The sequence below is a fragment of the Condylura cristata genome, unplaced genomic scaffold (assembly GCF_000260355.1).
Source record: "Condylura cristata isolate star-nosed mole 26May11 unplaced genomic scaffold, ConCri1.0 scaffold00003, whole genome shotgun sequence".
Classification (NCBI taxonomy): Eukaryota; Metazoa; Chordata; class Mammalia; order Eulipotyphla; family Talpidae; genus Condylura; species Condylura cristata.
The window spans coordinates 52537520-52565266 of record NW_004567104.1 but is presented as its reverse complement, the minus strand read 5'-3'; the positions used below and the strand labels follow the sequence as shown (position 1 = coordinate 52565266).

Here is a 27747-nt window from a genome sequence, read left to right as displayed (position 1 = left end):
TGTTGATGAGACTGTCTTTGCTCCATTATATTGCCTTTGATCCACTGTCAAAGAACATTTGATTATATTTATGTGGCTTTATTTTTAGGCTCTCTCTTTTGTTCCATTATCTTTTCGTGTGTTCTTTCACTAATATAATTGTCTTTAAAGTCTTTATTACCTTAGTTTTATAGTGAGTCTTGAAGTCAGGTAGTATTGGTCCACCAGTTTTGTTCTTTTTCAATATTGTATTGCCTATTCTGGATCTTTGGTCCCTCTATATAAATTTTATCATCAATTTTTCAGTGTTCATAAAGTAAACTACTAGGATTTTAATTGGGTAGAGTTGAGATCTTGGCAATATTGAGTATTTTAACCTCCCAAAATGGTGGACTTCTCTAGTTCCTTGATTTCATTCACCAGAATTTTTTTTATATTACTTTCTTCTCTTTGCTAACAATTTTTTAGTAAGGGACCTAAAAACAACAACAACAAAAACAGAACAACTCATGTTCTTTTTGCTACTGGCCAGTCACACTCTAAGAATGAAAGCTGGGTGTATAGCTTCCACCTTCCTAACTGGAAAGAAATCTTTAGCCTGCATCTTTATTCTTTTGCCTCAGTAGGCTGGTACTGATGGCTTGCTCCTAACTTGTATCTCTCCTCTATATTTCTGATTGCCTGTATCCTTTTTCTTCTAAAAAATGATTTGTTTTCACCTGTAACTTGAAAAGTAGGATTCTTTTCCAGTTTACGGCTGTGTTGTCTGTTTCATTTTGGCTTTCCCTGTGAGTTAGTTTATCCTTCATCTCCTCTTTCTTAGTATAGAACCTGATGCACAGTTCAACTTAGGTTGGTCTAAAGTTAATGAGGTAAACTATTAACCATATTTCAGTCATTACTACTAGTACTAATAATAGTAGCTGCTAATATTTGTCGAGTGCTTCCTATCATCTATGCTTTATGTATTATCTTAGTCCAACAATCTTATGGAGATGTTATGCCCAAACCATTCCACTAGTAAATAACGAAGCCAGAGTTCAAACTCATGTAGCCTAACTCACAGGCTATACTACGAATTACTTACTATAAAGTGGTCAAATCTGGAGGAAAAAAAATCTGTATTTTAAGGCCACAGACCCCTTTAAAAGCTATTCTTTACAACTAATGTCACTAGTTAGCTACTTGGGATATATGTTTATATACCAAACTGTTGTTCTGTTTTCTAAAAATATCTTGTTTATAAAGAAAATGCATGTAATAAGTTTCATTAAACATCCCCATTTAGGCTTTGCAGAGACTTTTGTTTTTCAATATATTTGTTCTTGGTGTTTTGTTTATTTTTCTTCAAATCCAGTGTACAAATAACAGCTGAGATCCCTTTTTGTGAATTAAATCAAGATGGAGCTTTATAATCATATCTTCAGATTTCTGCTTTGTCTGCTATATAAAGCTAAAAATCCATATTGGTAGTTGTTGCTTGGAAAATTTATTTAGGATCTTGGAATTGTATTATATTTTTATTTATTAAGTTTCCTTATGAGTTAACAAAGCCAAAGAAAAATGCCTTCCTTTAAAGAAAATAATAATGCAACCTTAGAATGGCTGAAAGAAATATCAAATCATTTTCAGGAACAAATTGTAAAATAAATATATTAATTTTTAATGTGTTAAACAATTTCCAGCTTGCATTTTTTTTTCTTTAAATCTGTTGCAGGGATAGGCACATTTAGTTTGCTTGCCTTTTCCCCATCTATATCTCTTTGTTTATAACATATATCCCCATCTTTTTACCTCACTCTTGCTTACAGTTACCCTTAGTATATTTCCTCAAGAGACATATAAATGCTTTCAGCTTTTAGGAATACAATTTTTTACTAGATTATTAACTAGAAGATATTTATTGAGTAATCTCACTGCTTGGTATGCTGAAATTATAATGACAAAAAAAGAAACTAGCAATTTATGACACATAGTATATATGACATTTCACCTACATCTTTCTTTTTTTTTTAATGTATAAGAAAACTTGATAAAACTTAAAAGCCACACATAGCTGGTATAAAATGTAGTTAAAATTTATACTAGTCAGTACCAATGATAATATCCTATGTCTAATTAGTTTACCAGAAAAGCATTTACTTATTGAAATGATACTAGGGTGTGACACAAGCCACAAAAAAGGGTCTAGATATACTTGTTTTGCAATGATAACTGCTACCAGGGACACTGAAATTGCCATTATTTTTATTTTTTTTAATGTGTTTCACTTTTCTTCCAATTAGTCTCCTGTTGGAATCTAAAGGAATGCTGAGTCTTTAAGTTCATAGTATAGAGTGATGACTGGGGTCGTCAGTTTCCTATCCTTGAATTGATAATCTTAACAATGGTAAGGTGGCTCACATAGGAAATATGATAAACGGAATCACATTTATTTATCTCCCTTTGGGAATAGCCCTATATTTATATTTATATACATATAAAATATATCATTATGGATAATTACATTACAACTTCTTAATAGTTGGGGAACAGGACCTATAAAATAAACAATGAAGTATATGAAGGCATGAAATCAGTGAGAGATAAAATACATTTTAAAGCAGTTATCACTTTAATTTGGGAATTCATAAAGACTTTTCATGAAGAAAAGGCACTTGATATGGGAAGATAAATTCACCTTGGAAATAACGAAGCAATTCCCAAATAAAGTAACAAGCATAAACAAAAGTGAGAATAAATGAAGCACTTGTGAGAAAATCAACTTGCAAGAATGCCCAGAATTTAAATTCTGCTTTATCCAGCTCCAAAACGTTTCTGTTGCTAGTTTTGCTAAATGACATACTGAATAAGCACTGCATGAAATTATCTGGGAAACTGAAAACCAGTTCATTTAGCAACCACTTAGTATACGTTTAAAATTAAATGGCCTAAAGTAATGGTATTAAAAAGAATGGTATGGCTGTAGGCAAAAATGGAATTGAAATAAAAGACGGTGGGAAGGTAACAGGTTAATATTAAAAAGGGAGAAGAATGTTCTGTATAATTTATTGATCTAGAAAATATAATTATGCAAGAACATGATTAGTGAGTTTGGGTGATAGAAAGCAATCAGAAGTGGTATGAAAACTAGGAAAGAAGTCAAAGATAGATGTTCGGGAGGACAATCTTAAACTTGATGTGCAACTGAAAGATGTGTGTAGTTGACTGAAACTTAATTAACTGCTTCACCAACCCCACGTGGTATGAAATAGGATGGAATTTAGGGTTTTTTCTGTTATTTGCAATCATTTAGTGTTTTATGTTTCCTGTATTGTCTCTCGTAAGTAAGCTATATACCCTTCAATAGTAGTCAAGCTATTTTTAGATTTAATAGCAGTTTGTGTTGGGTTCAAAGTGTGTAGTCAATAAATTACTTTGAAATGTTAAACATTTTCATAAATTATTTTAATACTTTTTATATTGCGATACTTTATGTAGCATTTCTAAAAGGTTTTAAATAATTGTAATTTATGAAAATACAATATCCAAACACAAAATAAATCTTATGATTTCCTTTGCTTGGAAACCTAATGTTTTTACCTTGTTCATCTAGTAACCATGTCGTATTACAGAAGATAACTACCTGTGAAATATTTTAAATTGTCCATTGCCTGTCATTTTAAAAGTAAAATACTTTAATGAAATAGCAAATGATCTAAAACAAAATTTTAGAACTAACATAATATACTTAAACTTCTCATATGTTGTACTTTTGGTTGTTAATAGAGTGAAAATGAAAAATATGAGCCATTTTCTTCTTTGCAAAAGTTTACAGCACTGATTTCTAAATTTGCAAGTGGGGTATTAAAGTATAAAGGTTTCAAATAACAGCATTAGTATTGATATGTTGGGATTAGAATTTGTTCTAGTAAAAGTCTAGAGATGCTTTAAGGTTTGTCAGAAAATGAATATTACTCATTCCTTAGTATTGCAAAATTACAATTTCTGATCTCTTTTCCCTCAAACCTCTAGTTCTAAATAGGTAGCAAGATGTAGCTTGGAGGAGAGGAGAGGTTTGACTAATATCCATTTATGCCCACCTTCCATACATACAAGCCCAGGGTACTGCAGAGTCAGAGAAAGATTGCTAATGTATGTATTTGACTAAGCTGTATTTTTGATATTTGTGTTTTTCTCATTTACAGGGAGTTGATTTTCATATGGAGTAAACTTCAGCTTAAGTCTAATCCTTCAAAACAAGTTTTTGTAGATCAATGCTACCAGCTTTTAAGAACAGCAACTAATGTGAGAGTCATATTTCCTTTCATGAAAATCATTAAAGATGAGGTAAATAGGATATATTTATCCCTTCATTTTAAATGAAATTTAAATATGAATCTCTTGATAAAATTTATTTATGAAATTAAAGTGAGGATTTTATGGCCATATTTTCCATAAACATTGTTTCCAACCCCCAACATCAAACTCTCAACATGGGGCAAACAGTATATATAAATGAAAATAAATGAAAAAGACCATAAAAAGGCCACTGTTGTTTTGCTTAAAATTTGAGGTGGTAACAATTGCTTCCACAGAAACTATAGTATTGTTTATTGTAATAAAATAATTCTGCCATGTTGAATATCTTAAGTCCTGTTTGTAAAATCTTAACTAATTTGCAAATGAACTATGTATATCTATAGATAATATCTGTTCAGAAAAATATAGTTCATTTTTAAATCCAGAGTTTAGGTGGTAAGCGTCAATTAATTTTGAGGTATTGAAACTTAAGGACACATTTTTAAGATATTTATTTGAAGTAATAGAAAAATTTTACTATTTAAAAATTTTTTCTGATACAAGTTTTTCATGGGCCACTTTCAAGTGAGTGCACTTATGCCTTTGACTCTTAACATAGACGTGATAGTACATCCTGCAGATCTTTTCTATTTTCCCCTCACACATCAACCAACTTTTTTTTTTTAAGATTTAATTTATTCGTAAAAGAACTGGGGTGCAGGCAAGAGTTGTGGGGTGAGAGGATTCACCAAAGACAGAGTGGGGAGCAGAATAGGCTGGTCTACTGAAACACACTGCTAAGGGGAGCAGTGGGCGAGATAGGAGTGGTCTGCTACACCATGTTGCTCACCTTTTTGACCAGGGATCAGACTAGTGCTGCAGTGACTGTGGATGGCTTAAAAGTGCTGTGACTTAAATCCCTTTTGCCACTAGGGAGGTCCACATTAACCAACTATTAATGCAAACACAGGAAAGACAAAGTTATCTTGCATTTTGGATAGCTCCATTCAACTGAATCATCATGTAAATTAAGTTCAAGTATATAAGGAAGCATCCATTGTATATATTTTTTTCTTATGTATTTATGCATTTATCACATCACTCATTAGATGACTTTGTTGTGATCTTATTTTCATATTAAGTTGGCAACACTATTGCTGTTTGTTTTGTTTTCCTATTTATTTTGCAAATAGTATTAATAGTTTTCTTATTATCAAACAGTAAAATGTTACTCAAGTGCATTATAAAATTTAATCTCTCACCATATCAAAAGGAGGGGAAAACTATGCTATATAATACTTCTCAACATTTGAGTACTATAAAACTTTTATTTTTTTAATGTGTCCATAAATGCAATCTTTACGTGGCTCCAATTTTTACCAAAAATTAAGAGACCTTATTTAATAAGATTATAATATAGATGATAGTTCCAGTAATTAGAACTTTTATTTTCATTATAAAAGGAAAAATTCAAAGGTGAAATCATTACAGATGTGCCTAATTGTTCACACTACTGACATTTTTAACTGACAAAATAAATAATTCACGTGTCTTCGTGAGAAGAGGCATTTAAAAATGCTGTGTGAGTTTAGCTATAATAGAGGGTATATTTATTTGAAAAGCCTTCACAAGAGAAATTGTTGGATTTTTGAATAACAGATAAGGATTTCAAACTAATATTTGTAGAGTTTTGTAGTTTACAGAGTACTCTTGCCTCATTTCATTAATTTGATTCTCACTTTTCAGTGATATTAATGTAATAGCACAGAAAAATAGGGGGAAAGGGAAGAGGGGACCTATATGTGGAAGATAAAAAAATATTCAGAGAGAGTGGGGTTGTTCTTAGATCCTAAAGGAACTTGAATGCTACACTTAAAGTTGGACTATCACTCCATAAGTAATACTGGAATCATTAAAAGACTTCAGGTAAGTCTAGTCCCCTTTTGTGATGATCTTGTTATTTTAAACATGGGTACTTGGGTGCATTATAATTTTGGGAGTCAATGTAGAAGACAGAATTTTGAAGAAAGAGAAGGAGTAATTCTGAACTAATGAGTTTTGAATTGGCCATATCTGAGAAAATCTAGGTGCAAATAGCTAATTGTATGAGGAAATAAGACATTTTAATTCAGAATAGGGTTCCAACTTGGAAATGATAGATTTATAACAAAAAATGAAAGTCAGTGTACTAGATCAGATCCCACTCATTCTGTGAACATTTATTTAGAATTCACTATATACCAGCTTACCACAGGAGGATACAAAAAGAAAAATACTATGCCTGTGATTTAAGAATTCAAAGAGGTAGAGACATACATAGATAGTTAAAAAACAACATGTACATGCTTTTTACAAATTAGTAGAAGTTACTTTCAAGTGGAAAGAACAGTAATTTTTAACTTTACCATAGGACTGACCTGATAAATGACAAAAAAAATGTTTATAGTGTAGCTGATTCTTTAAAGAATTAATAGGAGATGGTCAGGAGTTTACTGGTCAACTGGTGGAACTGCAAGTCGTTAGAATCACACAGCATAAGGTAGGATGGCAAGATAGTATTGTCATTTATAACATTCTATTTATAGGATGACGTAACACACACACAACTTTAAAAAGACATATTGTATCTTTCTATTCAAACTGGCATTTAGATTTTTATAAATCACTGAAGATATTATTTATACGTTTAATTAAGGTGGATAAGCAAATTTCCAAGTAAAAGCTGATATAGTTATCTTTGAGCCATAGGTAAAAGTTTCAAAGCTTGAAACATTTTCAGAAGGTAATTTACTAGTAGGCTCATTATTGCAATTATTGTAATGACACTTTTCATGTGGGGCACATTACTTCCCTTATAAGTTAAATTACTTAAAGCAGTAAAGTAATATAGTTTCATGAAAGCTGCTAACATAATTTAACTCTTCTGCCACAGAATGAGTGATACTTAAAATAATAAACAGGAGGCTTGATTTTTTAGACAGCTTAATCACTAAGCTTAGAAAGCATTTTGTATTTTAATCAACATAAGCTTAGGACGCATTTTGTATTATGTTCAATAGGACCTGTCAAACTTGATTATTAAACAAATTGGAAGTTAAGATGGCATCTTTTCCAGATTCTGTTCAAGTTAAAAAAGAAATTTATGTCAGATGTCTAAAAAGTCAAACAAGGCTACCCACTGAGGAAAACTGCACATTAGGAATATTGTATTTGTTTCAGTTGTATTTTAAAAAATCAGTTAGTATAGTAATCTTAAAAATATTTAATAATAGTGTTTTTCTTTTTACAGGTTGAAGAAGAAGGCTTACAAATTTGTGTTGAAATATGTGGTTGTGCTTTACAACTAGACCTTCATGATGATCCCAAAACTAAATGTCTAATTTATAAAACAATTGCACATTTTTTGCCAAATGATTTGGAGATTCTCAGGATTTGTGCACTCTCAATATTTTTCCTTGAGCGTTCTGTGGAAGCTTATCATACTGTTGAAGAACTTTACAAACATCCAGATGAAGAATATAATGAAGGAACAAGCAGTGTTCAAAATCGTGTTCGTTTTGAATTACTTCCAATTTTAAAAAAGGGATTGTTTTTTGATCCTGAGTTCTGGAACTTCGTAATGATTAAAAAGAACTGTGTAGCATTACTGAGTGATAAGTCAGCAGTTAGATTTCTAAATGAAAGTACACTGGAAAATTCTATAGGTAATCTAAAAAAGGCAGCAGAACGGCATGATTTTGATGAAGGATTTGACTCTCTTATAGATGAGATCACTGGAGAGTTTGATCCTGATGATATATCTGGAATGCAACCTAAAGATCATATTAATACAAAGAAAAACCTTACAGCTCTTAATACTTCCAAAGTAGATCACAATGTCCCAAGGCACCGTTGTATGTTATGTAACAAGGAATTTCTAGGTGGTCACATTGTAAGGCATGCCCAGGCTCATCAAAAGAAGGGCAGTTTTTCATGTGTAATATGTGGGAGAAAATTTAGAAACAGAGGACTTATGCAGAAGCATTTAAAGAATCATGTTAAGAAAATACAGAGACAGCAAATTGCAGCTCAACAGGAGGAAATTCCAGCTTTGGAAGAAATACAGTGTTCTAATGCTTTCATTTCATTTGAAAATGGGAATTCTGATAATAAGGATTTGGAAGTAGAAATTATTACTGATTCCAATGATGGAAACAAAGAAGTCATTCCTGCACATGTGAGAGAATTCATTGAAATCCCTGTAAGTGTATCAGAAGATGTCATTGAAAACATCATTGAAAATGGTAGTCCTGATACTTCTTTAAATACTGTCTCTGAGCCTTTACCTATATGTGAGGACTATGAAGAGGACGAGGATGAAGAAGGTGATTATGAAGAAGATGATTATGACTTAAATCAAGAAACTTCAGTACTTCATAAAATTAATGGAGCTGTGTGCCATCCAAAAGACATATATGCTACAGATCAAGAAGGGAACTTTAAATGTCCTGCTCTTGGTTGTGTCAGGATATTTAAAAGAATTGGATTTCTAAATAAACATGCAAGGACTGTACATCCAACTGATTTAAATGTGCGACAAACAGTAATGAAGTGGAGCAAAGGAAAATGCAAATTTTGTCAAAGGCAGTTTGAAGATTCTCAACATTTTATAGATCACCTTAATAGACACAGCTATCCAAATGTGTACTTCTGTTTGCATTTTAACTGCAACGAGTCATTTAAGCTGCCATTACAGCTTGCTCAGCACACAAAAAGTCATAGGATATTTCAAGCTCAGTGCAGTTTTCCAGAATGCCATGAGCTTTTCGAAGATCTTCCTCTGCTCTATGAACATGAAGCTCAGCACTACTTAAGTAAAACACCAGAATCATCTGCCCAACCAAGTGAAACAATTCTTTGGGATGTTCTTACAGACTCAAATCCTAATCATCAGGAAACAGACTCATCTAGTAATGAGAAACAAACTGTTAATCTGCCAGTTTCTACTAGCAAATTAAGGAAAGACTCTACAGAACCAAAGATGTGTACAGAAAATACGGAAAAGAAAACAGACAGTTTAGTTCAGAATGGAAAGGAACATTCTGATGACACTGTTTCTGATAAAAGCTTGACAGACCAAAAGATGCCTAACATTGAGCCAAATCCTGAAAATAATAGTATTATTAATGACTTAGTCAATGGACACAATGGAAGAGAGCAGACACCTTTGGTTTCATCAGATCTTGCTTTGAAAAGTGATACACATAAAATGAGGACAGAAAATGGTTCCATCTTACCCAATGTTGTATCACAAGAACACACTACTCTGCCAGTATCTCAGGCACCTTCCAAACCAAATCTGACAAGTGAACATACTTCATATGGCTTAATTTTAACAAAGCCATATGTTAGGCCATTGCCTCCCAGTTACCTTGATGAACGGTACCTTAGTATGCCAAAACGCAGAAAATTTCTGACTGATAAAGTAGATGCTTGTTCTGATCAAGATAATGTTTGTAAAAAACCGGTGAAAAGGTTAAGATGTGGCAAATGCCTGACCACCTACTGTAATGCAGAAGCACTTGAGGCTCACCTTGCACAAAAGAAATGTCAGACACTCTTTGGATTTGATTCAGATGATGAAAGTAAGTCTTCTTTCAGTAGTATACCTGTAGATATAGAAAATGCCATTGATTTTTATGAGATTAAAAAAATTTACATTTGTATAGCACAAATAATTAAGCACTACCCAATACAGGATTTCCTTTAATCCATACAGTCACTAGGAGGTGGTACTACTATTCCTGTTTTACAACTAAAGAAAATGAAATTCACAAGTTAAGTAATTTGTATAGGAACAAGTCTATAGGGTTGTGGAATCCAACTAGAATATAGGTTTCTCACACACTTTAATGTTTCTGAGGCTTTTCTTCATTCCATGTATACAAGTTCTAGGTATAGAAATTCAAGAAATGAAATAATTACATTGTAAATGTTATTTGTACGCCAAAATATAAGCCAAGTGAGGTTGAGCCTCTATTTTAAAAAAGGAAGTAAAAAGTCAGAAAATAATTGAAAGTAATGAACTTGTCTTTTTACTCTATCATTGTTTTAGCAAGTAAGGGTATAAATTAAAAAAGAATCTGATTTAGAATTCCAGCTGAACTTCTATAAAATTTGAATTAACAGAGGTGTTCTATTTTACAGGTGCCTGATAAAAATGTTTCAGAAAGATCTGTCGATCAAGCAGTAGTGTGAAAAAAGCACTACAAGAAAATGAATCATCAATTTGCTATTTCCCTGATGGCCTTAAATTTAGAGCGGTCTTGGATTACTAAAGATAAAGACAAAGCACATTTTCTAGAATGAATTCACTGAAGAGATGTGCTGGTATAGACTCCAAAAGGGTTATGACAAAACTCCCAAAGTACCAGTTATCCAGAAAACCACACTTTAAAAAAGTTGATGATTAATAGCAGCATGATCATATGTGACACGTATGTGGGAAATATGTTCAGGCTACTAGTCAGAAGATAAACCAGCTATGGCCTTACAGAAAGGGAAAAATTAATCCATTATATAAAAGGGTTGGTGGTGGTTTATAATAAACAACTTAAAGCATTCTACAAATGGAATTTGTTTTTTTGTCATGCATAATCATAGTTATGTCTTCCTTTCTGGTCAAACATGGACTAAAGAACCACTACTCGGTTTATAATTTAGAAAATGGTATATGGAAATAAAATTATTTATGACCATGCTATCTGGTGGTCTGATATAAACTGTTTACAGATGATTGAATACATCAAAAGTTCAATTAATGGCATGCCAGCATTGGAAATATAAAAAACAAAACAAAACAATGATTTGCTTAATAAGCTCTTGATAAATCTTCCACTTGCCATTTTTACAATACAAATGAGTTAATTTAAAAGGTATCAATGTCAATTAAATAGAAAAAGTACCAACAGCAAGTAATTGGGGAGAGATGGGAGGAATCTAAAACCATTAAAGGCTATTGAGTTGAAAAGAAACACTGAATTGCAAATTCCTCAATGTGAATAATGGTATAAGCACACTGGGATATTTCTATTTGTATATAGAGTAGTGTGAGGACATTGATAATTCATAGTAAAGTCCTTCAGACATTAATATGAGTTATCTAAGTACAGTCTTATAAAAACAACTGGTTATAAACAATGTCAGCTAAAGAATCAGGTCAAGAATTCGATAGTTTTAGTCAATTAGAAGAGTTAATCCTAAAGCCATATTATTTATTAGTAATGATTTTGGTCTCAGTAATATTTATATAAGAAATATTTACACAAACATTTGCTTATCAAAAACACAGTAAGACATTATGATACATTTATTTTCCTTGAAATCCAGTACTTTTCTTGAGGAAGATTTTAACTTATTAGTCTTACATTTTTTTAAATCATTCTTTGAAATGCCCTATCAGATGTTTTCCACTTTAAATACCTTCTTTTACCTAAAGACATGTTAACACAATAGCAAGGATACAAGGGAACTCTTTAAAAATGGAGTTACTGATATACCAATGTCAAGTAAATACTCCATTTATTTCAAATTATATATTTTTGTTCAAAGCAGATAATCTTATCAGATCCTTCTATTATAAATCTTTGGACATAAAACTTCCTGAATAAATTTACCAAGGAAGTGGGCAATGGGACATTTCCTTATGGGTAGCATCCAGACTATATTAAATTAAGATTTCCTAGCTATGGCAGATCAGAGATTTAAATAAAATTTCTCCAGTGTTATTAATTTTTTTATCATGAGCATTCACTACTATGCAATTTATATTCATAAATCCATTTCAGTCAAATTCAGGTTTTATGTAGCCTACATTAGGCTGTGGAATTAACATTTAAATAAAAGCTAAGTAAACACAACAGATTTTTAAATCATGTAAGGTTAACTAACAATATTTCCCATACTTCCTAATACTAAAAATTTAATACTTGTGTTCTATTCATTCAGTCTGAAAGTACATCAGATAATAAAACATCTATTTGAAAACTATCTCATTTGGACAATTATGGTTTTTTTTGACATATCATTTCTTTGTACATTTTCCATAATTTTAGAATTACAGCTTAATGTTTTATAATTTTCAACTTTTTCCCACAAGTTGTAACTATTAACTCAGCTCTACGCCCACAAATTTTCATTAATTTTACAGTTCATATCAAGATGTTTTACACATACTGCAGTTTTTTGGTTTTTTTTTTTTTGCCTTTAATTTGTGATTTTATTTGTGTGCTAACGGAAAGCTGTTTCTGAAAGACAGATCAAATTGGTTTAGGTCGAACTAAAAGGAATATTTTATAAAATTCTGTTTGTCCACACAGTCCTAATCTCTCTATACACTTTTCCAATAGCTATAGAACATGTGTACATCTTACTATGTATGTCTTATACAAATTTATATAATTTTATTTTTATGGGGTGCATAAACTTGCAACAGTTCTGATTTGGAAATCAAACAAAAAGGAAGTTTTCTTGGCAAATCATTATTTTTTCCCCTGCTTCTATTTTGAGGATGTTCTTATCTTACATGGGCCAGGTTTTAGTGCTTTATTTTAAATAAAAATTTCCTTCAAACATTAATACTAATTTTCTGCTATGTTCTGTAAGGTCAAGAAAAATAGCAAGTCTAAATTTTAGCTGCTCAGAGGATGCAGAAAAGAGGACTCTGTGGACTAGGACACTGGTACTTTGGGCTTTAGCCATATTCATTTCTTTTTTAGACCACCAATTATATAATAAGTACATAAATTATAGCATTGAACTCGTGATTCTTTTCAAATCACACTTGAAGTTTCAGCCGTACTCCTTTCATGTTTGGTTTAAACTGTTGTATGGATGAAAAGTCTAAAAGGGATGATAGTGTTTATTTTTTAATTTATTTGGTACTGTAAAACACCTCTTCAGAATGACTAAATGCTGCACATGCATTTTGGAACTGTTAATATGTGAAAGATATAAAAGATTCAGCAAGAAAGGAAATTTGTGCTTCCTTGTTGAACATTAAATTATTTTACTTTGCATTTTATAAGAGTACAAATTAAAACTGAGCCATTGAACTGCAATAAATCAACAATAGTGTCTCATTTCAAGAAATTTTTTTGTACTGTACATAGATTTGTTCAATAAAACATTGTCCTTGTTGGTAATGAAGTGTTCAGTTTTATGTAGCACAATGCTTCAATTCAAAAGGAATTAGGCTTAAGGCATATATTGCATATATTAAGTTAGAAATTTCTATTATGTCTCGTTGTAAGAGTATGTCAGTTAATATCAGAGATTTTTTCTGCATAAAAGAACTGGGGTGTAGGCCAACGGTGCAGGGGGTAAGAGAAATCACCACAGAAAGAATGGGGAGCAGAAAGGTGGATTTACTGAGATACACTGCTAAGAGGAGCAGCAGGTGAGACAGGTCTGCTCTGTCTCAAAAGTTGGAGACTAACCCATATATGGGTTAGCTTCCTGGCCAGGAGTCAAACTCAGAGCACTAAGACATAACCCACTGTAGACATCATTTTAGCAAAGATTTGTATGCAGGAATTACACATTGCTAGCATACTGGTTACTACTAAAGTCATTTCAGGTAAATGGATTCAATATGATATAGTACTTAGTCGATGGAAGACAAGTATCAGAGATATTCAAAAGCAAAAGAGTAGGCAGATCTACACTGGTAATTTTGAAGCACTTGTAGTGGAACTTTAAGAAATCACTTTGAACTTGGTTGTAAAGAATGAAAATCACTCACAGAACCATTTCAATGGAGAAATGTTTAACCAACTAATTATCTACAAATGAAGTCCTGGGCCCAAAGGTTCCTACTTAAGATTTACAAAGGAAACTATTTGCTATAACTTGCAGCTAAACAAAATTGGGATTGAAATAGGAAAAAACTCTTACATATGTTGAGTTCCTACTGCAAATGAAAGGATAGGTTAAATGCAATGATCTGCAAATATTACAAACATAATGCTTTGAAAACTATACAAGGCAGTTATTAAGCATTCCAGAGCTGAGATCTAGAAGTCTCGGTATATGATTTATGGTTTTATGATCTTAGACTATTAGGCAGATATACTAAGGTGTCTGGATGAAGTTATTGGGGGCGGGGCTCTAGACTACTTTTCTGAAATGAGCAATTCTGGGAAGCGGTCAGGTATTAAGTATACTTTCAAGCGAAATTCTTTTCATAGTATATAAGATCCATAATTTGAAGATACCAGGAACAGAAGTTTTGGCTATATATCAAGATCAGAAAGGGAGACAATCCAATTTAATATGGAATAAAAATGTTTACAAATGGTAAAGAAGTTTATGCCTTACTATAGATGCTGCATACTATGTATCAATTACTTTATATCGGTGACCTCTATCAGAGCAACCTGAAAGGTAGAGATAAACTTTGTTTTTTAGGTATCAGGGCTCAGAAAGCTAAAATCACTCCACTAAAGTCAGTTATTAAAGTGGAAATGAAAAACCAAATCTGTCTTACAATCATAATGGCAATTAGCTTCCATTGTTTCATACAGTTTTCCATAGAAACCTAGTGGACCTAAACAAATTTGTAACAAAGAAAAAGGTCAGGTTTGCCTGAAGATCAATGATTTCATAGACAAAGGACTACAGGTAGCTGACATTTCATTACCTTCACAATAATTCTTACAGTGTAGTTCCAAAGGAGCAAAATCCTGATCACCAAAAAACTTGTTAGAAATGTTATATTTTGGTGGGGTGGGGACCAATCTGTCTTAAAGATCTCCAGGTGAAATAGGTTTGAAATCCACAGATTTTAAGCAACAAAGTTCTTAATGATTTCCCAGAGAGTAAATGCCTCTCTAAAATTCATACCCTTGTATTAGAAGTTCCCTATTAATAAGGACTTAACTACTGCTGGGTAAATTGATATTTTAATGGGAAATAATAAACAAACCACTATAACCTATGGAATTTTTTTCTGAGAGTATTCAGTAAGTGAAACTAGTATCACTTAAGGGAACCACTAAAGAGGTATTGGAAAACAATTTTATTCAAGATACATTTATATTTGTAGAATTTTAAACAGTTAAGTATGTCCCACTGAACTCAAAACTTCTACAACTGCTGAAGGAGTTGTTTTTGCAAGCTTTTTAAGCATGAAGTCTCTAGACCTTGCTGAATCAGTCTGTCAGGATTTTACCAAAATTTTTTTTCAGGTTATAGTTCTGTTTTTGGCTGTAGCTAAAACAGCCATGCTATTTCCATCTCTGTCCCCTACCCCCATTCTTCATTTAATTCTTCTTCCAGCGTTACCAGTCTCTCTGGAAAATGGGTCACTCTGGATAGCTTATGACCTCTCCTTTGAATCCTACTCCTCCCCGCCTTCCTCCTCGTAATTCCAATTGCCTAAACCAAACCTTTATTACTCAGTTATCAAGTCCTCTTCATTAACTGAAGCCACCATTTTCTCTCACATCAGGCAATTACAGTAATTGCCTACTTTGGACCCCTGTCTCGACCCTTGACTTTTCCAGTCTGTTTTGACCAACAGTCAAAATGATTCTGAAATCACTGAAACAAATCCTTGCTATTCCTCATTTTAAAATCCTCTATTGGCTTTCCAACTCATTCAATAAGTATTTATTGCATACCTATTATGCACCAAGCTCTGTAACAGGGAATTAAAAAAAAAAAAAAAATGAGGCTCACAGAACTCATGTGTTACCAGAAGGCAACAAACACAGTATAGGAGCTATGAAGAAAGGTGGGTAGAAAATTATCAGGAAGCATGGAATTGGTGGTAGTGATTTAAACAGGGCAATGAGGGAAGGCCTCCTTGATAAAGTAAATTTTCTCCCTACATGAATTGAACAGGGGAAAGATAGCCATTCACATATCTGAAGAAAGAATTATGCCAAGCAAAACAACAAGGGGCTCAGAGATCTCCATGGTAAATTTAAGGAACAAAGAACATGGGGACCAGTATAGCTAGTCTGTAGTAAAAGACTGAAAGAATAACAGAAAATGAAGACAGGTGAAAAGTAAAAATCAAAGTCCTATTTATAAATAAGTTTGTAAGATTCTGATTTGTACTATGTAGTAAGTTAGCTATAGCTTCATGCGGTTATTAAAACAATTAAAATTCAAATCAAATTTAAAATTCACTTTCTCAGTATACCAGCCACATCATAAGAGTTCAAAACCCACCTGTATTGGGAAGCACAGACAGATAACATTTTCACCATCTCAGAAGGCACTATGTTAGTGGTCTCTACCTTCGGTGAGTTAACAAGTTGTAGCTATTTTTGGTAGTCACACAGGTACCCACAAAGTGTAAAAGATGCTACTGGCATCTAGTGGATACAGGGTAGGGGTGTTGATAATGTGTAGGACAGCGCCCCACAAATAAGAATTACCCAGTTCATAATGTCAAAAAACTGTCACTGCTGGCAAACTCGGTTGTAGATCAGTCTTGACTGAAATTCTAACTTCATTACGTCTTTGTACATGCTGCATCACCTCCTGTCCTCCTTCCTATTTGCCAAACATTTCTTTCCTCTGTAGAACCCATACTGTTTCTTAGGACGGTATTCTGTGGCTCACTCTCATTTTCTTCTAGTCTTTCCTTCAATGTCACTTAGAAAAGCCTTTCTTGACAGCCTCTATAAAATGGCAACATCCTCCCTCTTAAGCTATTTTCTCCATAGCATTTCCTGGCAGAATGTATAGTTTTTTATGCTTATTGTAACTGTTTCCTTCCACTAGAACGTAAACTCCAAAGGACTGGCATATCTTCTCAACAGAGTAACTGGTAAGTAGCTTGGTAATATATTCATATTTTAAAAAATGAAAGAAAAAGCTGAGTATTACATCCATGTAGTCCAGCACCTGAATTAGGGGCACTTACCTGACATTGCTACTTGCAACACTCCCAAGAGTTCCTTGAAGAAGGTTCTTGTCATTTCTCAGAATCTTCAATACCTAGCATAGAAGACATACATTACCGATGCTTAATGAAAAATGAAGAACTGGTATTTGTTGAGTAAATGATACCTCAATTAACATCCACCGGCAAACTGGTTCAATGATGTTACGAAAGTCTTGTTTTAAAGGTATCGACAGTGTATTTTACGACTAATATTTAGCTTTTGATATCCCTTTAATCAGCGGACGAGCACATTTAAGTGACTAAGTGATAATACCCTCATGAAATGCTAAGACATCTGAAATATGGCCCCCAAAATGGAGAGAAGCAGGTGACAAGTCTGACTGCTCAAGCAGGCTTAATTTAGCAGAGAATAACCATTTCCGTCTCGTACTGTGTATTGCTGTCATAATAATTGTCATAGTAATTGCTAACACATATTAAGCTCTTTCTAGGCTCCAGAACTGTTTCTGGCCCCACCCACTCAGCACCCCTGAGGTTGGTATCTCTACTAGATTTACGAAACCCATTTGCAGATGATCGTCAACACAGGAACAGAAAGGCTGCGGATCTTGCCCACGGTCACATTTAGTAAATGCCGCCGCAGAATCCCAGAAATCTGGCTTCGAGACTCCCCAACTTTAATCTGCTCACAACATCGCCTTGCTCAATGCCAAGGCGGAGAGGATCAGAATGGAAACATTTCGATTCCAGCTTGCTTTAGTCAGCACAGTATAGGTAATTTTCACCCCTTAACTTTATGTTAACCAACGCCAAAATATAGCACAGAACAATGTAATTTAAGGGCACCAAACTGTAAATTCACCCAGTGCCAAAAGTGACCACTGAGGACGTTCGAGCGCCCAGGGGGCCGGGCCGCGGGAGGAGGTGGCGCCTCCATTGGCCCGCCCCGCGGCATCACGGGAGCTCGGCGTGCGTGGGGTGAGCGGCGGCCGCCGTTTCCACGCACCTGCACTTGCGCAGTCCTCCCAGGCACTGTTTTTTGGAGTAGGGATCCCTAAGGACTTCAGGTCTCCGCTGACCGCCACCAGTTCGCTGGTAGGAGGTCGATGTTTTCCACGTAAACGCGGTGCTTCCCGAAAGGGAGATCTGTGGGACTCTGCCTCGTCCCGACCAGCTCGGAACGACAAGTCCGCGCTCCGCGTTTCCACAATTTACCTCTTCGGCGATCACTTCCGCCCAGGGGTCTGGAACACCGGAGGCCCTTTGGCGGCGAACTTCGAGAAAGGTACTTCCGGTGTCTGTTGCCAAGGCGCCAGCCCCGTGGGCCCGAAGGGGCGACATTATTGGTTTCGCCCTGATCCCCCTTCCCGGGGGTCGAGATGTCGGGGCTCAGCTGCACAGAAATGAAGGGCTGTCAAAACCTGCTAAGCCTACTGGACGACGAGGAGATCAAGGCCCTGTGCGACACCGTCACCAACCGCCTAGTGCAGCCAGAGAACCGCCAAGGTAAGGGTGAGCTCGGGGTCACCGGCCCGGGGCTGCGGGGTCCTGGGGGTGGCAGGATGCGAGGTCTTCGCCGTCGTCCCGGACCACGCTGGGGCGGAACCCTTGGCAATCTGGGGCTGTCGCGGTCGCCAGGCTGTGAGGCCTTCGGCGTCTCCCCTGGAAGGGGTGGGGGAATTGAATGTCCCCTGAATGTTGTGTGGTCAAAATGCTTGTGTTTTGAAGATTCAGAATATGGAAATAGTAGCTTTTTCGAAATTTCCAGATAGCCAAGGTATTTCCCTTTTTCATTTTCGATTCCTAGAGGCGTGTCAGCCGCTTTTTTTTTCAGCCCAGGAAGAACAATTATTCTAGGTAAAACGACGTACAGTATAATAAAGAGCGGAGAGTTTGACTCCTTATCTCTTTTTACGTTCATTTTTTTTTCCCCCCTGATAGGACTTTGTGTAACAGAAACACAATACCGAGTGTCAAATACTTCAGAAGATTTCAAGGGCTTTTAATAATTTAGGTCGGTGGTTAACTACAACAGTTCATATAAAAATGTGAAATAAGTAACATCGTTTTGTAAATTCGATAGCTAATTATTTTTCTTATTTTAAACATGCAGAATTTTATGCTAAAATGTGAAAATCCAGACACCCATGTTAGTATTTGACTTCAGTACCTACACGGCTCCGCCTTCTAAAACCGTGTTTCATTCTGGAAAACATGTTTGACGTTATCTCCTAAAATGAAGGACTTGCTTACTTCTAGGCATGTATTTTAGAATTGAACTTGGCAAACTTTAATGTGCTCATGAATCTTTCAGAGATCTTAACTAAAATTCACATTCTGATTCAGTACTTTTAATGTGGCCCCATAAATCCAGGGTTTTTTCATGCTGTCTCTCTCCCTTGTGAACGTCATGAACTGCTCATGCTATTTTCCTTTCTGTGAAGTGGGAAGCACTCTGAAAATGTTGGAAGTTAATAGTGTTTTAATTGGATACATACAGTAAACATCTGTAAACAGAAGGAGAGCTAGCTGCCTGTGATGTAGCTATGGAACAGGAATATCTCAGGAATAAATGAAAATTTGATTATAGAAGGGTATATATTGAACATTCAAAAAAAATTTAAAAATACCAAATTGTTTAGATGTGTGTACTTAGACTTTTCAGCAATGAAAAAATTAACTTAGGGCCATTGGCATTACTAGAGAAAAAATTTTTTTGCTCAGGCTTAATTTTTTCTTCTTAAAAAGAAATGCTGACATTACAGTCTTATAAGAAATGAAGAGGGAATTTTAAGTGAGAAAGTTTAAAGCAAAAGGAACTTTAAAAAAACCCAAAACCAGACAACATCCTGTTTTTATAACATGTTCATCTCATGCAAAAACAACAATGCCAGTGTCTATAAATATTATTTGATAGAATTTCTGCTGATTCTGAACAAATTTACAAGAAACTCATGATTTCCTATTAATTTTTACAACTTTTTTCTAGATGCCATTCATGCAATATTAGTGTATAGTCAAAGTGCAGAAGAACTTTTGAGGCGTAAAAAAGTCCACCGAGAAGTCATATTTAAGTACTTGGCAACACAGGGGCTTATTATACCTCCAGCTACTGAAAAGCATAATCTTATTCAACATGCAAAGGACTACTGGAAAAAGCAATTACCACTGAAATTGAAGGAAACACCAGAGCCAGTTCAGACACAGGACATTAGATCTTTTCAACAGGTAAAGTAGATCTTATATAATACCCTCAATGTATAGCTTTCTGAAACTCTTGAAATAATCTTACTTTGGGTTGACATGGTTAATAATATTTTACTTGTGTTTTATCATTTTAACTTTGCATCAGATCCTTTGCATCCAGTAAACTAAAAGAAAATATTCCTGACATTTATTGATATATATAAAATAATCAGTTGATTTGTGAGAAAAAAACATTTTTATTCCTGTATCAAAAGAGGACTATTGGATTTTTAAAGAGAATGAATAAACTGTAGAATCAAGTTAGTTCTCATTTAGCTTCTAGTTCTCTAATTTTTCCCATGGTAAAGGAATGCAGTTCTAAATCCATTCTCATCTTGAAGACTTCTTTGGTATTAGATTATAAAAAATTCATGGTAGAAATGTAAGTATGTTTTACAATTGACTTTTTTTTTTTTAAGTTAGAAAAAAGCTGTGTAGTAATTCCTCTGGATGATGCTGGCTATTCCTATTTGTATCTTCACGGTACATTTTAAAAACTGTTTGAATATTTAAATATTGATTGAATAAATTCAAATTTTCAGATTTTTAAACTACACACCATATACTTTGAGTTAATGTTTTTACAGTTTGAGTTGCTTCATATTGGTGAAAAATCTTTTTTTTTTTAAAGATTTATTTATTTGCTCATACAGAACGGGGTACAGGTCAGAGGCTCAGGGGCGGCAAGAGGCTTGACCAGAGATAGAGTGGGGAGCAGAACAGGCAGATGGATGAAGTACATTGCTGAGGGGAGCAGCAGGCGGGTCAGGAGAGGTCTGCCACACCATGTGGTCACCTCCGGGGCAGTTGGGAATCGAACTCATACGAAGTGTCTTTAGCTTCTCAGTGCTGTGCTTTAACCCGCTGCGCCACCAGGGAGGGCCTTGGTGAAAAATTTTTTAAGAACTTTCTAATGTACTGAAAAGAATGTTGACTGAAATCATACACATGTGATTTCAAGTTAAGGTCTGCTGTTTACATATGTATAAGCAAGTAACTTGACCTTGCTGAGCCTTATTTTCTTATATTTAAGACATGCATAGTGTCTTTACCAGAAGGCATAGAAGAAAATAGCACCTCTGTACAGTACCCATGATATTTAGTAATTGATGCTCAATAAATATAAGGTCTCTTGCCATTTAAATGACAGGTTATAATGTTCTGGTGTACATACAAATAAAATCTAACCTGTCAAGGTTTTTTAAATGCATTAACATTTACCTTAAAAAAAAAAAAGTATGACAGTCCTAGAAGATAATCTGTTTCAGTTATATGAAAATTATCTCTTTAAAGACATTCTTAACTTATTAAGATTATTGTGGTATAATTTACATGCAACAAAATATACCATTTCAAGCTTACATTTTGGAGGTTTTGATTTTCAAGCAAGAGAAAAATGTCTATGTAAATCATGATGATTCTCTGTTCATATTGACTGTTAAGAGGCTTTGTTAAACCTTAATTTTTTTTTCTGAATTTTCAAATGTTTAAACTGGGAAATTCTTAAGTGAATTTTCCCATTTTGAGATAAGAAATCACTATGCATGGTGGACACAATGAATTCACACTTTAACCTTTCCCTCTTAATATCAGTACACTGAAATTTAGCTCTAAAACAGACCAGCCTGAAAAGTAGATATGATGGTTAATCTAGGTGTTGTTTATGTTCATTATATATTTTTCATGTAGGAGGAAAAAGAAGATAAGAAAGCTGAAAAAGTTGATTTTCATCGATTAGGAGAAGAATTCTGTCACTGGTTCTTTGAACTTCTTAATTCTCAGAATCCTTTTCTGGGACCACCTCAAGATGAATGGGGGCCACAGCACTTCTGGCATGATGTCAAGCTTAAGTTTTATTACAACACATCTGAGCAGAATATGATTGACTACCACGGAGCAGAAATTGTGAGCCTCCGTCTGTTGTCACTAGTGAAAGAAGAATACCTTTTTCTCAGTCCCAACCTAGATTCCCATGGACTAAAATGTGCTTCTTCCCCACATGGTCTGGTTATGGTTGGAGTTGCTGGTACTGTTCACCGAGGAAACACTTGTTTGGGCATTTTTGAACAAATTTTTGGACTCATCCGCTGCCCTTTTGTGGCAAATACTTGGAAAATCAAATTTATCAATCTGAGGATTATTGGAGAGAAGTCCCTTGCTCCTGGAACATTAACAAAACAAGCTATTCCATTTGAACCATGTGAAATTGAGTCCTTTTATAATGTAGTCACTTTATGTGGTACCAGTGAAGTACGACTTAATGTAAGGCAGGCATTGGATGGTGGAAATGGAGACCAGTCTTTGTGTAGTGGAAAAGAGGCCTTATTGAATGAAAAGGAACTGAACTTACCCAATCCTTTAAAACAATGAGCACTATATGTCAGTCTAAAAAAATCTATACAGAAACTTCCAAATACTGTATGGTAATATCTAAGTGAGTTCAGGTGTGACAATTGACATATTTTAGTTGAAATCTTTTTTGACTACAAACTAATGTGTGAATATTTGCCTATTTCTACCATAGTTACAGCAAGTGTTCTAAATGCTTAATACAGTTCATCAAATAATTCTGCTGTACATGTTATAACTAATGTTGTGCCTTAGAAACCAGGTAATGTTTTACTTTAGTGAATATTTTGTCAAAATCTGTATTTCTCAAATGGGAAAAGATGACTAGTTTTGAAGTCATTTCCTTTTTTAAGTATCTTATTTACTTTAAATCTAGATACCTGTAAATGCAGCTCATGATAAAATTACTCAAAAATTGCATAGTATACATGTTTAATATAAGACTCAAATTATTCCACTTAGAAAACTTGAATGACAGTCTTATGCAAAAGCAGGTGGAGAAAAATTCACTTCACCTCTTAATATTTCAGAAAAAGTTTTAAAGTTATCTACTAAAGTCCAAGTGAAATGTGTTAAAATTTGCAACATTTTCTTAACCTTTTTGGGCAGTGATAAATATTATTTTCAAAACAGACCTTATTCCTATCTAGGACTTCAGTGAACAGCTTTATAGAGCATTTTTTTTGTAACATGAATGAAACTTGCTATCTAATTTTCTTTTTAAGTGTGCCTAGTTTCTCACTTTTAAGTGACTTATTCTTTTTCCTCTTGATATTGGAAGAGGTGACCAGAAAAATGCTACTACTACATAATGTGGGCATGTGTAGATATACATGTATATTATTATAGTTCCACATCATAAATGAAATCATTAGCATTTTTCACCTCTACTTTGAATTACAAGGTTAAATTGCCAGGTTAATTACATAGGTACTTTAAATTTTTCATCACCCAGCAGCAAATTGCTGAGCCTGGATTCAGTTAGTAATTTTGTTGTACAAACATGCCATTTGGAAAAAAATTCAATGGGAAAATGTTGTGATGATATATTGTACATGTTAATTTTTTATCTTTAACTCTGCTCATGATCATTTAGGGTTAATGATAATGAATTTTGGAAACTATGTACTCTGACCTTATGAGAGTACAAATTGGTATGTCCTAAAATAAGAACTTAATAAAGGAGGGAAATCCCTTTTGTCCACTCTTAAGAACAGTGTATTGTTTAGATTTAAAGCCAAGTTACCTTTTTCTTTGAGTTATGAAGTTTTATTATAACATGTATTAGATAATATCCTTAATTAAAAACATTTCTCATCTATTTTCATTGTGCTATTGATGTCAAGTACTGCAGAAATATTACTGCAGATTCCCAGGATGCATAGGGATTTCCTCTGGCTGTTTTCAGTGTTGAAGTTCCGGTTTTGTGTAATATTCAAGAATGCAATCGCTGTGCGTTTATTTAGTCATCCTTAAAAATTGATTATCTTCTTGATTACAGTCTATTGAGGATTCAAGTTGTGTTTAATTTATTTTGAATCCCTATAGTAGGACCTAGTTTAAGTGAACAGGTGAATGACCAGAAACTTTTACATGCTACCTATACTCAAAAGTATAAAAGATTTTGTCTTTAGTTCTCATCAGTGGGCATATTGATCTTATTATCTGTTTGAATTTCATGTTTGAGTGCACAGAAACTTCTATATCCCATGTAAAATTGGCTGAATTTTAAAAGCCAGGGTCAGGGTGGGATATGATATCATGGAGGCCACTGAGAATACCACAAAGTCATTGGGGAATTTAAGGAGAAACACTGTACTGAGAAAGAATTCCTGGAGATATTGAAATTTGTATATAGAGCTTAAAGCTTGATTAAGCCTTTGAGAAGATCCAAAAGCATAGTATAAATTAAAGTCTTAAATCCCACCTACTATTCTAGTTATATTTTGGGATGGCAGATTCCAGTTTTAAGCCTTTGCTGCATCGTTACATTTAGTTGGTATTTATTTGGAAAGTCTGGGGTCAAGTAGAAAAGAATACAGCATTCTGTACACATAGTCCATGTTATTTGGGCATTCAAACCATGGTGGTATTTGGATTTTACTTACCGTAGACAGATTTGCTTTTGTCTGGTAAGATATAATTCACATCATTATCTAGAATGCCAATAAAAAAGTATTTATGTCTCATATTAAAATGCCAAAAAAAATTAAAAGGCCATCCAACTTTTTAAATCAATTTGGAAATGGCAAACACAGGTCAGGAAACTATTCTTGGATTTTCAGAAAGATAACATTTTTATGCTAGGGAAGACTAGTTCCAATAAAAAATCATAACACTAGGAAAAGATTTAAAGAATAGTTGTTTAAAGAAAAAAATGATACAATGTAATGGCTCTATGGCTAAGTAGGTCATAATCACTCCTTGAAACTCTTAGCATCTGTTTTTACTAGTTTAGAAGCTCTTCTATTCACTGGTTCCTTAATTTGGATTGTGGGGGCTGATTATTTTTGAAAAAAAGGGTTCTTTATACCCAGAAAAAAGTGTTTGGATTTGGTATTAAAATTTTTGCATATTAACAGTAAGTTTATGGAATTCCCTAGATCACCTGTGAATCCTGTAGACATCCTTATTTCTTAAGTCCTGCTATAATAGTTATACTACCCCGAGACTAGTCTGTTACATTAAAAAATAACTTTAGAGAAATGTGTCCCCTTTATACCTAAAGTAGAGTACTCTTTCTTACTAAGTAATTTCTAGGAAATCCTGTGTATAATAGTTAACTTGTGAATTTTGTTTTCTAAAGATGACAGATTAATAAAACATTGAGATATTTAATTTATTTTGGGAAGATAAATTTAATGGGCAATGAACATGCATTAGAGAAATTGAAACTGACAAAATATTTTAAATAACATTCTCTAAACCTTTACAAAAGCATTACCCTAAGAAAATGTTTATAAGGTAATTGTATGTTGCTAACTCTGAGTTTAGAATTTTAAAAATATAAACATTTCCTCTAAAGCACCTGTATATGTCAGTCTTCCTCTTTATACAACTCTCACCTCCCACCCTCTGTACCCTATTTATAACCTATCTATGTATCCAGTTTGAATGAAAATAGAACAGCAGCATTTTTAAGAACAAGACTTTTCTAGATGTGTTCTCTGCAACCTATTTGCCATATATTTATTATTTGCAATTTGTAAGTCAATTCAAACATTAGATAAAAAGAATACATCAATAGGGTATTTAACTACACGTAGGTTGAGGTCAAATATCAATCTTTGGGGTTAGAGTTTCAAAGAAGTTATATCAGAACTGTATCAATGTGCTAAATCCATTTATCTTTATTTTGAATGTTTCCTATAGTCTTTCAGTAAAGCATTCATATTAAAATTGAGTGTGATATTTACTGTTATAATGTTCTTGAAAATATTAAACCAGAAACTTCAGAGTTGGTTATATTACACATAAATGTTAAGAGAATTACCAGCCTAGAATTTGGTTCTTTAATTTTTTGTTTCCCATGGTGCCACATTACATTGTTCTTTAACAATGAGCCATTTACTGACTCTTCTTTGGTTATGTTTTAGATGACCGAACGCCTCAGTATGGAATTAGTTACATTTGAATTATTGAATATACAGATTGAAGGAAGGCCCTATTGCCTACTACCAACTGTGTGTTACATGTCTGACTTGTAAAATCTGTAACTGCTTAGGAAAGCCTTTTCCCTGAAACACGTTCACACATTTTTATTAATCTTTTACATTTCTAACAATTAAGCCTGCTAAGTTAATACCACTTGGAAAAATAGATGGGATGTTGAGGTTTGACAGTATTATTTATGAAAAGGGATAAAATTTTGAATAGTATATAAATATATGTAAAAACTAATAGCAATTTATTTCACTGGTTCACTTTAATCTCTATCCCTTCCTTTTAGTTTATAGATACCAGTGTGTTTTCAGCTTTAGAAATAGTCTAAAACATTCAATTTCTTGCTACATCAGAATGTAGTATATCTATGGTATTTTCAGTTTCACCTGCTATTGAAATGAGACTTTTTTTAACCGAACTTGTCTTTTTTAATTATCACTTTAATATTTCTCATGTTTGTGAAAGATTAGAATTTTCTTAAAATATACAACTTTGATCACACTATCCATGCTCAGAATTTTCAGTGGTGTTGCATTGCTTCCCAAAATAAAGTCTAGATTTCATAATCAGTTCTTCATCACCACCTAGATGATGACTACAGGTGTTTTTGTAATATTTGACCTTGCCAGCATCTGACAAGTGGTAATTATCCTGTGCTTAATCAGACCCCTGCTCTTTATCATCAATTACTCAAAATTGTAGAATTTAGTTTTTGTTGTTGCAGACGACCTGATAGTATAGAAAGAAAAAAAAAAAACAAAAACAAAAAACTTATGATTGAATCAGAATAACTAGGAATTTCTTTGTAAGTCAAGCATTTTTATCTCTAGGAATTTTGTGTATACAACCCGTCTGGGGTAGTCTTTCCCCAACTTTTTGCCTGACTACTTCATTTTCATCTTTGAAGATTTGACTTAAATGTTTTTCTCCTTTCTAATGGGCCTTCTTGGCATTTGTTAGAGCACTCTGTCTCAACGTTAGCACCTTTGTTATTACTAATCCCCCAGTAGAGTGAAGCTGAGTGCAGGCACTATTAACTTTCACTTTCGTTGTATTTCCATTGCTTTACACAGACTTGGCAGGTATTTGGTAGACTGCTGTTTAATTAAAGATATAAACAAGGGAGCAAATGCTAACTTTTGTTTAGAGCCTCGCGTATTCCTAGTTATTGCTTATCTACTGAAGATCATGCCTAGCATACATAAGTACTCATTGTTTAGTGAATAAAGCCAAATTAATCATCCTGAGTAATGTTACAGATCTCTAATTCTAGTAGATGGAATTATTAAAGTTTTATGCTTTTGTAAAAAGTGAGAAAACTGAGCTCCCAA

At 33.8% G+C, this 27747-nt stretch overlaps 2 protein-coding genes across 2 annotated transcripts in view; both read left to right on the top strand.

Moving 5' to 3' along the window:
- The window catches only part of ZNF654 (zinc finger protein 654), a 60976-nt gene extending 47550 nt beyond the window's left edge, over window positions 1–13426 (top strand). Inside the window, exons 7-9 of the mRNA XM_004675280.2 lie at window positions 4167–4308; window positions 7550–9884; window positions 10447–13426. Coding sequence (XP_004675337.2) covers window positions 4167–4308; window positions 7550–9884; window positions 10447–10454 — 2485 coding nt within the window. The 3' untranslated portion in view covers window positions 10455–13426. The remainder of the gene's footprint in view (window positions 1–4166; window positions 4309–7549; window positions 9885–10446) is intronic.
- A 4759-nt stretch (window positions 13427–18185) lies between these two features.
- Window positions 18186–27173, top strand: LOC101637505 (chromosome unknown open reading frame, human C3orf38). The gene is made up of 3 exons (XM_004675486.2): window positions 18186–18664; window positions 20148–20386; window positions 22094–27173. The coding sequence occupies exons 1-3, from the start codon at window positions 18538–18540 to the stop codon at window positions 22772–22774; spliced, it is 1047 nt and encodes a 348-aa protein (XP_004675543.1). The 5' UTR covers window positions 18186–18537; the 3' UTR covers window positions 22775–27173.
- The last annotated feature ends 574 nt before the right edge of the window (window positions 27174–27747 follow it).

Coding starts and splice junctions, on each gene's coding strand:
- LOC101637505 (XM_004675486.2), top strand. CDS start 18,538: ATGTCGGGGCTCAGCTGCACAGAAATGAAGGGCTGTCAAAACCTGCTA. Junction 18,665..20,147: donor GCAGCCAGAGAACCGCCAAG/GTAAGGGTGAGC, acceptor ACTTTTTTCTAG/ATGCCATTCATGCAATATTA. Junction 20,387..22,093: donor ACATTAGATCTTTTCAACAG/GTAAAGTAGATC, acceptor TTTTTCATGTAG/GAGGAAAAAGAAGATAAGAA.